General features: G+C 38.0%; 3 protein-coding genes across 7 annotated transcripts in view; 2 read left to right on the plus strand and 1 right to left on the minus strand.

Annotated features, from left to right (window-relative positions):
- Positions 1-341: 341 nt before the first annotated feature.
- Positions 342-4,222, minus strand: LOC104933339 (tetraspanin-13). The gene is made up of 6 exons (XM_027286754.1): positions 4,013-4,222; positions 2,305-2,472; positions 2,029-2,109; positions 1,797-1,910; positions 1,563-1,682; positions 342-1,461 (listed from the first exon to the last, which is right to left on the minus strand). The coding sequence occupies exons 1-6, from the start codon at positions 4,073-4,075 to the stop codon at positions 1,387-1,389; spliced, it is 621 nt and encodes a 206-aa protein (XP_027142555.1). The 5' UTR covers positions 4,076-4,222; the 3' UTR covers positions 342-1,386.
- Positions 4,223-5,266: 1,044 nt separating this feature from the next.
- LOC104933334 (C-type lectin domain family 7 member A-like) lies at positions 5,267-8,349 on the plus strand. 2 transcript variants are annotated; one of them, XM_027285976.1, is made up of 7 exons: positions 5,267-5,454; positions 6,356-6,436; positions 6,537-6,644; positions 6,727-6,921; positions 7,093-7,244; positions 7,390-7,511; positions 7,951-8,344. In XM_027285976.1, exons 1-7 carry the CDS (start codon positions 5,409-5,411, stop codon positions 8,108-8,110), a joined length of 864 nt encoding a protein of 287 aa, XP_027141777.1. In that variant the 5' UTR covers positions 5,267-5,408; the 3' UTR covers positions 8,111-8,344.
- Positions 8,350-9,928: 1,579 nt separating this feature from the next.
- LOC109142235 (C-type lectin domain family 9 member A) overlaps positions 9,929-11,528 on the plus strand; it is a 14,268-nt gene continuing 12,668 nt past the window's right edge. The window contains exons 1-4 of one of the 4 annotated variants that reach the window (XM_027286750.1): positions 9,929-10,249; positions 10,326-10,394; positions 10,573-10,641; positions 10,908-11,024. In XM_027286750.1, the coding sequence (XP_027142551.1) occupies positions 10,189-10,249; positions 10,326-10,394; positions 10,573-10,641; positions 10,908-11,024 (316 nt within the window). In that variant the 5' untranslated portion in view covers positions 9,929-10,188. The remainder of the gene's footprint in view (positions 10,250-10,325; positions 10,395-10,572; positions 10,642-10,907; positions 11,025-11,528) is intronic. The other 3 variants (XM_027286752.1, XM_027286751.1, XM_027286753.1) reach the window with 3 other exon arrangements.

The raw sequence follows: 11,528 nt of genomic DNA on the forward strand, positions 1-11,528 counted from the left end.
TTGTTAATCTTTATTCAATCACCTGTAAATATTAAATAAGACATCAATAATGTGATGACGGAAAGCATACAGCATTAAACCACTAATTACATTACTTTAACAGACGCTCAACACATGACAGGAAACCGCTTTCACTGCTGCCTTGTCACTGAACCATTATGTTGCAATGTGGCTCACCAGAGTGATGGTAAATTAAAAAAAAAGCTTTGTAATGAGGTTAAAAACTGGTGCAAACATGAGGTGCATTAAGAGAGTTTTGCATATTGAGAGCAACACTTTCAGCCTGAAACATGTATTCAAATGTTTAATGTCAGTAAAGTCAAATGAGGCCATCTGATAGGCTCTCCCCTGCCAGCGCATGTTAGTTTATTATCCGTTTGTGAAACACGTAGATGGAGCTAAACAAAGAATGATACAGTGTGCACACAATGACTTCATTTTAAAAGCCGGCAGTGCAGCAGCTGAGCTATTTCACAAGTTCACAATCACCTTGGTGAACAGGTTGGACCGCTGCCTAAGGAGACTGTTGGCTTATTCAGAGGAATCCAAACAGAGAGTGCAGTTCCTGGTTGGCATCCTGTTTGAGCCGAGGAATGTGAACAAGTCATGTGGCACTAAGTTATGTAAAGTCCGTCAGCCCTTGAGCTGACAAGCATAAATGCAACATTTCTCTTTACGTGTACTCCAACTCTGCGTGTTTATTTTGAACAGTTATGGAAAATGACTACAGTCGAACCATGATTTGGTAATAATTCATAACATTCAGATGTGTTTCCACATGAAACAAAGAGCAATAAATACACGTGTAAAGCAAAAACAAACCAGGTTGAATAAGAGTATCAAGCTGTAACTAGTTTGATTACATTTGTTCTTAATCCTTTTCTTACTCCAAACACCCAAATCCACCATCTACAAAACACACCAGTGTGTGTGGTCACCTGTGAATAAGTTAGTCTGGGAGTGGTGAGCACAGTCATCCAGTAATCATGGTGCTTACCTGCACTTTATTTGCATAAGGGGTGTGTATGGTGAGCACACACAGATGCTGTTCACCGCTTCCAGGCTTAATGCTCAGCTAATCAAACCGGCTGCCAACAGCAGCGAGTTATCTTAGATTAGCAAAAGTTTCCTTACAAGCACCTCTACTCTTAAAGGACATGAGTATGGTAATCTCTTCATTTAACTCTCTGAAAACGCTTATTTTCCTAAATGTCAAACTATGTATTCAAAGAAACGACCAATATTCTCAGCAGCAAAAAATAAAAGAGTAATTATTACAGTAAAAAGTTACATTCTTCAAATCATACAAAAGTCCAGATAAGTGTAATTTACAAAGTTAAGGAATAGTTATTTAGCGATCTCTTTGGTTTATTGACTTGTGAGTGATTATAGAAAGGCTCCAGGATTCCCTCGAGGATCTTTGATATTTCTGTATCTGTGGGTGAGCCAAACTCCGAGGATCTGAAAGGAAACAGAAGAAACATTTTGCACCAAAGTTCACATTTCTAAAAATACATCAGCTTTGTCGCTGCGTCATTTTTTTTTTTTTTTTTTTTACTGACCTCCGTGAAACTGAAGAAGAGTCCGATACTACCCACGAACCGTAGCACATCTCCCGTGTACTGCTGGATGATGTCTGAGCACGAGTTACAGGTCGGTTTAGGTGCGACGTGGAAGCATCTCTAGAGGACGAGGAAGTAAGGGAGAACATTTAAAAAAAAACACCAGAGATATGATCATGCAAATGAAGATCGCTTTGCTGTGAAAGAGAAGAATATTCCAGGTGATTCACTCACAGCGGGACATGTGCCATTGAGGTCAACGGTGAAGAAGCCGCAACAGTCGAGTGTTTTCTCGATGTCGTTTTGGGTTACCTCGGATTTGTTCCATCCAGCCGCCAGCAGATTGTTCTGTAAATGAAAATCACAACAACAACTGGTTGGAGCAAAAAGCTGCATGAGAAATGGTCAATCCTGAATTTCACAAATATAGATTTACCGACATATATACAGTTTAGCACAAACATACCTGTTGCTCTTTATTCAGGGCCAGGCAAGCACAGGACACAGAAAACTGCACGACAAACACTATGAAGAGGATCATCATGTACTGGACCATGTTCAGGAAGTTCACATCATGAAATCTATCGTGTTGCTGCTACGCGAGAACCATTAAAGCACAAGCACCACAGAGGAATAAAGAGCTTTGGGTTATTTACTTCTTATTCTGCTTCGACAAACAACAATTATCAGGTGTGAGGCGACTCCCTGTACTCCAACAAACACAGAAAAGTCAAAAGGATACGAAGAAGAGCAGGACTTGGTGGTGCTTCAGAGCGCCGCACAGACCCACAAAGGCGACCAGGAACAGGAACGCGCCCACGCCAATGACACCAGCCACCACGTTGATGCTGGAGACCAGGCCGAGCCATTTCCCCCAGGCTGCCACTCCGATCAGGAGCAGACTCACCAACTGAGGAGGAGGAAAATAATACAATAATGTTGTGGCATGATACGAGGAAGTGCGTTAAATGTCACCTTTCTAAGAAAGTCTGACAAGTGACTGCGTGTCATGGAGGGTTGTGCCGGTTGGAGTCACTGATACTGTGAGACATTAAACTGGTTACCACCAGTTTATATTCAAACGCATTCTCTCTCCATTTCAGCCTGACACCCAGACTCGAGACATTTTTTTGCCACACACAAAAAAACAAAACTGCTTTTCCAAATCTACAGTATATATCCTAAAAGGCAGCGCCAGTCAAACATTTTCAGCTTCTTTTACTCAAACCTCTCGGCTCCTGGGCAACATAAAAGCTTCCTGTCCTTAATGACGGAGGATGTTTAGGTCTCGTGCAGCCTGAATGACGACTGCAAGCTTTGTACAGCTGAAAAAAACAAATAAATGAATCTATATTTTTATGGATTTATATACAATTGTTGATGCTGTTCAGAGACGTGAAGGTGAAGAGCAGCACTCTTTGTTGTAAAGATGCAAATATAAAGTTATCTATTATAAAATATCAGCTGTTTATGAAGGAAACCCAGCATGACTTTAAGCAGCAACATGAAAGATATTTACATAACATTTGATAAAACTGATTTCCATATCACCTTTATGGATATCACAAAAACAGCTTCATATTTTGTTATTTACTGTATGTACATTCATATATTTTGTTTCTTGAGTAAACTAAAGTAAGGAAACGTTTGTTTTTTTGTATTTATAAATGGAAAACACCTAAAAAACAACTCGTTTCTACACCTAGAGATTAAATTAATTTTGAACTGCAAAAGTTATTTTCATTATTGAATAATTTTTATCATTCGGGACTTTTCCACAGCCGAATGTGTTGTTGTCTTCAGATGTTTTGTGTTGTCCAACCTATAAGCCAAAAATAGTTTGTTTGCTTTCACGATAAAGTCCTATGTGAATCAGCAAATGTGGCATTTCTGCTTGAAAACTATTATTTATTAAAATATATATAATATATATAAATATAATATATATATATATAGATATATATATATATATATATATATATATATAATTATATAAAATCAGCTGACATTTTGACAAACTTTATTGAAACTTGCAGAACATAAACAACCTCCTGCAGCTTAGTCACTGTATAACAAGTCAGCAGAACATTTGTGTGCTTTTAGATTACAGAGAGCTCAGGGAAGTTTTTCCACTTTAGTTGAAGTGGTTTCTTGTTTTATGAGGGTTTTATTTCCCTGGAGTATTTCTATGATTGTTTCTCTTTAAGCGTTTATTCTTATCTCTAAATACGAAACCAATTAGGCGCCATAAACTGGGACTAATCATTCACCAGCAGCACCTGTCCGCGGCAGCTCCACAGCTCGGAAACGCGTTGAACTAACAAAGTAAAGTTTGTGTCGCATTTCTGAGACAATAACAAGAGATACATGTTCAATTTTAAAAGCCGATTCTCTTCTTTACCCCTCTGTTTAAGTTCCCATCTGTTTAACAGCAGTGAATTCATACTCACAACATAAAGTATATTGAGTGCGCAGAGTGCGTTCTTGGTGCAAACGAATCCGCCGCAAACCATCTCTGCTCACCGGGACAATCCTTTAGATTAAATATATTTTTTTTTTCTCTGAGCCTGTGTCACTGTTGAGGCTCTGTGCTTTCTTCAGGCTGCTTGTCCGCAGGTAGAGAAAGCTACAGAGCGTTTCCTGATCAGATCCTGCTCGCTGATTTGTCAGTTTTACGCATGACTCATTTATTCTCCTTCCTGCGGGTAATTGCTTTTCTGTTGCCAAATACAAATGACCGAGTCACTGTAGGTTAAAGGTTACTTAAAACTCTGCACTTCATGTTTATAACGGCGTGTAGAGGGGAACACACGGGACATATAATATTCAAATAAAACAATTATTTACATAGTTTTATGACCTGGTAAAGAGTTTGTTTACTTTACCTGAATTCCAGGTGGCTCATTCTCACACATTATGACTGTCCCCTTCAGTTCCCTCTTGTGGTTACAAATAGACACTATAAATGTCTCAATAGGGGCAAAGATAAATAATTAAAAGTGTAAATCAAAAATGTTATTGGGTGCAGTATGTATTTTAATTTCCTCCTGTCTGTTTACTTTGTTTTCTAGATGTTGTGTGTTATTGAGTTTCTGCTTCACACATGGAGACTGACGTCCTGTATATATCATATCTGTTCACGTTGTTATGCAATTGTTTTTGTGGCAATACTTCCTGTTTATATACAGATATATATCTGCATCTTAGTACAGTGCTACTCCCATGTATCTGTACAACACACTTATTTTTGTTAAGTGTAGTTTGTTAAGTATATATCATTTATTTTAATTCTTTTTTTTCTGTTTCTAGTATGTCTTGTTCTGTTTTATTTGAGTCATTTCTGATTCACCTTGTGTACTGTGAGCTGCTCAGCGTGGGATCAATAAAGTTGATCTTGTTAGTTTTGTACCTAATAAAAGTGTCAGCTGAGTTTAAGTTGAGGATTAAAGGTGAAAACTGTGTCTATGTACTCTATAGTTTTAGCTTGCCATCTGCTGGAAAAATGATGTCACACCACATTAGGCCAAAAAAAGGTCAAATCTATCTATAGTTTGTCACGTCTCTCGCTCCTGACGTATTAAAGAGATGATTCCCTGTCAACTACGCATAATAAGAACATCAGTGATGACTCGGCCTCAGCTTTACTCACACAAACGTATCACAAACATCAGTCCTCCAACCCCCAAAACCCAGTACTTTCTTTAGTCTTACAACATTCTACCAGAAAAAGAAGAACAGCAAGTCATGTAATTATTCACAGTTCCTCTGTTTCTGGTGCCAAGCACGCCGAATATCCTGTGTTTGAACCGCTGCTGTGGTTTTAGTCTTAGAGGAGGTGAACAAAAAATGGAGGAAGAAGTGAATTACGCGACGGTTGTTTTCAAGGCTAAAGGTATTTCAACACATGCTCGATAATTTACTCTGTTTTTTGGTTGTACTTTGGTGGTGTGTCTGCTGAACTGAGGACAATGCTGGTAAGTAACTAAGTATGCTGGCTCTAGTATTTAAGTACAGATTTGAGGTACTTGAGGTACCCTGCTACTTTAAACTTCTACCACATTTCAGTGTGACTTTGTACTCCACTATGATATATAGTTACAACGTTAAGTGCTGCCTACACAGTGATACATCAGATATTAAAATCAATTGACATATAGTGAGTGATATTTGACACCTTAAACTGATAATATTTGTTCTTCAGTATGAAAGAATTCCTGTATTGTTATATCAAGTATAAAGAATTTAACACTTCTTCCACTACTGGCTTTTAAGGAGGTCTCTGCTTATGTCCCACTGTATGATTACACACAGTATGCTCAACTTCCATTAGCCGGTAACTTGAGTAAAATCACTATTTTTGATAAACCTTTTAATTTTGTTTAAAAGTTTATTTGAATTCAGAATTCAGGCCCAAGTGTTTCTCACTCACTCGTTATCTATGACCCGTGACGTTTGTGGCTGCAGTATTTCCAACTTTGCAACATTTTAAATTGCTTAATTGCTTTCAGGATCTTGGGAAACTTTAGTGTGAGGGGCCGGCATTTCGTCTTCTAACATGGCACATGTGGAGGTTTCACAGAGTCCAGCGTATGTCTGGAGGTCACTGTAGTGTGAAACATGTTTGTGTTTAGGAAATCAAGCACCGTTCTGATCATTACTATGGTAACTAAGAGGATAGGGGTATCCTACTAGGCTTGACACCACAGATAGGTACAGGTGTTGTCTGATAGCAGAAACATATTCAGTATTGATTGCTCCACCACAGACCAGGAGATGATTTTTGCTTTTTGCAGACAAACCACAAGATCTGGAAATAATCTATGACAAGGCGAAGGCTGGAGAGCAGGAATCGGATACCAAACCTGTCTTACCAGGTTAATTTTGATTTACCATAATTTAAAAAAAAAGGTTAAATATTATAACTATTTGTTATGAATTAATTCAATAAATGAACTGTTTTTCTGGTCTCAGTAGAAAATAAACAGAAAGCTCGAGTGTCTACTGCGCTTCATCTGGTGGCAGCAGGTTTGGGGATTATCTGTGTGATCCTGGTGTCAGTCATCGTCCTCCTCACTATCCACTGTAAGTCTATTTTCAAGGACTTTCAAGGCAGAGTGACAATACCAAGTGAGTGCAACATTAACAGTTTCTTCCCTGACTGCAGTTAACGGAGTCATATCAGAGCAGAGCAGACAAAACACCAATTTAACAGAGCAGAATCATCAGCTGTGGACGGAAAAGACGGACTTACAGAGACAGACAGAGGAGCTGAGCAGAGAGAAGGACGGACTCAACTGGACCATCGGATTCATAATGGAACATGAAATATTCCCAGTGAAAGCCTTCTGCCCACAGAAAGGTGACAACATGGTAGACGTTTCATAACTTTTATGGTGTTTAGATAACGTTTATCTTCTGATTATTTTATGTCACAATTGTCATAATGTATCCTATTATTTAATTTTATGATTAACATGTTATATGTAATTGAAAGTGAGCATGAACACGATTTTGTTGTCTTGTTTCACAGTGTGTAAACCTTGTAAGGACGGCTGGCTGCTGTTTCAGTCCAAGTGTTACTTGTTTCATGAGCCTTACTATGGGAAAAATTGGGAGGAAAGCCGTAAAGAATGCAAAGGGATGAATGCAGATCTGGTGGTTATTGAAAGCCAGGAGGAACAGGTAAATTAAATTGGAAATAAATCTGTATTTTCTTCCCCATCTATAAAGACACATGATCACGTGAAATAAATTGATAAAATTTCAAAATATTTGTTAACTTTTCTCTATAAATGTCCTAAAATCTGTCCTAAATCTCTTTTTTAAGCATTTTATCAACAACCACACAAAAGAAGGCTCATATGCAGATAATGGCTATTGGATCGGCTTGAGCAACAAGGATGTAACGAACACGTGGATGTGGGTAAATGGAAGCAATCTTACTGTGACGTAAGTGCAGAAACATACCCAAGTTGTAACATCTGAAATTTGAACCTCAGTGAGTCATGACCACAGTAACTGTATCATTACTCTGAACACAGCTGGGGCTTCTTGCCCGTCTTGTCTTTCAGCCCACTAAGATTTTTTTTCACCTCTGTCATTATGTTCATAGAGACTGCTGAGCCTGGTTACATAGCTCACTTGCGCAGCTCTGGTTCTAGCACGACACTAGCTCTGCTCCCCATCAGCACTTGCTCACCTTGGGCCCGAAAACCTCTATTTACAGTCTTTGTGCCAAGCTAAGCTAAACATAACAGTTATTGACTATACTGTAGTTTTATATTTAAACCAGCGTAATATCAATCTTCTCATCTGCCTCTTTGCAAGAAAGTAAATAAGCGTATTTCCCAAAATGACACTCAAATTGATATCATGTTTCCTTCTCTAGGTACTGGAAGACAGAAGAAGCTGGCAATAGGGGATCTTGTACTCAGATTCTGGCACGTGCAGCCCCCCTGGCCAACTGGCAGAAAACAAGGTGCAACCAGAACAAGCGCTGGATCTGTGAAACAAGAGTCTTGATCAAAGAATCAGCTGCATTATCCTGATTGATTAATTAACATTTATAGACATGTATCTATCTACATAAGCTGTTTTTTGTCAAAACTGATGTATGGTGTATTTCCTGCTCTTCTTTTTGTTGTCTTTTTCTAATTTATTGCAAGTATCCATTCCTACAAAATCACCTTTGAGTTAAATATAGGCCTGAATATGACAATATATTTAAAATGTAAAAACACAAAGAGAATAAAAACTCACCTTTGTGCTTCGTGCTGGCTAAATGTCATCTGTTTATCTGAATATTTTGTGGGAAACCCAGTGGTTAGGTTAGCAGAGAACAACAAAGCAGTCAGTGGTGGATGCGGTATTTATTTATTGTATTCTTGTTTCATAAAGCGGCAAGATATCTTAAAAACAGTATTTGATTTGATGGAGAGAACATGTCCTTTAATGGTGAGAAACACACAGAGGTTATGACTTGTCTATCAGTCTATAGGCATATAGACCACATTACATTTTCATTACAGGTGATATTGTTTCAACCTATATGAGTAGCTTATATACAGTTAATCCAGTTAAAAGCACATACTTACTTTTTTTAAATATGTAATATTTTTGACATCAACTACTCCTGAATAATGTGCTCCTGTGTGGATGTTAGTGTATGAAATGAAACTTGAATTTTTTTTTTTTGCTTCTTTAAAAAGCTAAATTCAAACTTAAAAGTGTTTTGTTTGTTGCATATATGTATGATTTATCAAATCTTTGATATATTTTGTAACAGGCCAGTATATCCAAGTCATTGAACTGTTTATTAGACTCATGAAAGAACATGTTTTTGTATTTTTTTTAACATGAAAACAATTCAGTTAATACAAAAACAAACAAACAAAAAAGATATGGATAAAATATTCAGCCAATTTATGTGGAAGAATTAACCCATCATATAAATCAGCTGTTGACTAAATATTCAACCCATCACATGAACCTTTGTGTAGTTAGTCCAATAGTTACCCAGTAGATTTGGTGGTTTTCAACCCTACATTATTTACGGTGTAGTAGACTAACAGTAATCTATTGTCAAATGCTGCCATCTGGTTCTGAATAAACTTTCCCCAAAGCTGGTTTAGTGGTTTTATTTTCTGAAAGTTCTTCTTCCTCCTGCACAAGTCGCTCCTCCCTCTCACCTAAACGAAATGGAGTAATGGCAACATTTAAGACAAACACGTCTGACACAATCTCCTGTTTGTGAAGAAACACTAACCTCCTTATACTTTATGAAGAAAGATGTTCATTCTCTCTCACACAGTTTTCTTTATGTAACTTTTAGTTCTGATCACTTGAGAAAGAGAAAGAATTATCTTTTTAAAAAAACATGATATGATGTAATCAAATCAGAGCAAACATAAGCCTGCCCCCAAACCTCAGGCCCCTAGCCGGGTTTTCAGATTTGATCTTTAAAACACGACAAACCCAAACATAATATTTCAACCTTTTCTCTTCTCTTGTCTTTTTTTTGGCTGGGTTTCTAGTTTTCTGTGTCTGCAGAAGCAACTACTTCTACTTTCCAGCCCTTAAAATAATTGTTTATCTCTATTTCATCTCTTTTATGACTGTCAACAGTCAGTCTTTCATAAAAGGCTAAAATGCATTTGACCCATCCAGTTGGCACCTGTCAGAACACACATGCACATGCACAGGATCACACATAGTGGCAGACGCCTAATATACACAGATTGCAGCGGTGGGCAGATGTTGATAGAGGGTGCCTTGCTCAAGGGCACCTCGGCCGTGGCAAGGAGGTGGACTGACACCCCACCAGCTGTCAGTTCACCTTCAGATTGTTGGACGACTCTACCACTGAGCCACTTCACAGAAGTATACGGACATCTTTTGTAATGACTGACCACAAAAGCACATTGCACCGTCTCAACATTAGCCTGACATCCAGTAAAGATGTGTCATAATCGAGCCTCTGTTGGTAATATGATAGAGAGAAGAGGAAGCTCTTGTTTGTTCTCCATGAGGTGGTGTCACTTTTTGAACAGTAGCTGCAGGTTTTTGTTCATTCCTGTCCTCAGCACTGAAAGGAAGTCTGTCGTACTGTCGGCTAAGAGTTTTAAGGATGGAGGAAGAAATCAGTTATTCTACAGTGGTCTTTAAAAATCGGGATGAGCCTCCAAAAGGTACGTGACTCCGGTCAGTTTTTAAAAAAAGAATTTACCCTTCATCCTCTCATCATTTGTTATTACTGTCATCCAGAGAAAAAGCCGGAGGAGCCGCCAGTTTATTCTGAAGTAAAACTTAAAGGGACTGCTGCTACTGTACCAGGTAAGCTGTAATATATGTTGTGGGTTTCATTTCTTAGTTAAAATACACATATTTGGTAACAATACGTGGTCTATAATGTTAAAAAAAAAGATTTCAAAACATCAATATTTTTCATTAATCATCACAAAAGTGATTATAAGAGTATGTTACATCATCATTTGATATTACTGTCATCCAGAGAAAAAGCCGGAGGAGCCGCCAGTTCACTCTGAAGTAACATCTAAAGGGACTGCTGCTACTGTACCAGGTAAGCTGTAATATATGTTGTTTGATTTGTTTCTTAGTTAAAATACACATATTTGGTAACGATACGTGGTCTATAATGTTAAAAACAATTATTCACAACATCAAAACATCAATATTTTTCATTAATCATCACAAAAGTGATTATAAGAGTATGTTACAATAAATATTGGTCATAACAAATAAGTTCCAGTGGTTCACTCCATGCAACCATGATAAAGTTGATAACAGATCACTTAATTATAACTACAATACTGATTTTAATATGAGTTTTGTCACCAGAAGCAGATAGTAAAGAGGAAGCACACCCTCGCCTCTGTGCGTTGGCTGTGTGTTTGGGGATACTCTGTGTCTTCCTGGTGGGGACCATCACTGCCGTCATCTACAGTGAGTTTCATTTCAACACGCTCTATTGTCTATTGAAATAAAGAAATAGCAGCTCATGTCACATTTAGACCAACAGAGTCTGCTCAGGGTGTCTTCTACCAACAGAAAAAAATACAATATATACTTTTTTAAACTCAATTTTACTTTTTATTTCTGATTTATAGTTTTGTTTTGTGTTTTATGATCCAATCTGACCTGAAAAGCATGCAGGCTTATGGAAAAAAACTTCTCTGATGTACACCAAACACCACTAATCGACTGACTGACTGTCTGCCTCTCATCTTTGTCTTAGTGAGTGTGATAGTGGACAAACAGGAGGCAAAGCTCAGCAACATCACGGCAGAAAATCAGCAGCTGATCGTGGCAAGGAACATCTTACAGACAAAGACAGACGAGCTGAGCATGATAGTGGACGAACAGAAGGCAAATCTCACCAACCTCACGGCAGAAAATCAGCAGCTGATCGTGGCGAGGAGCATCTTACAGACAGAGACAGACAAGCTG

This window comes from Larimichthys crocea, chromosome XIII, assembly GCF_000972845.2.
Source record: "Larimichthys crocea isolate SSNF chromosome XIII, L_crocea_2.0, whole genome shotgun sequence".
In the NCBI taxonomy this organism is placed as follows: Eukaryota; Metazoa; Chordata; class Actinopteri; family Sciaenidae; genus Larimichthys; species Larimichthys crocea.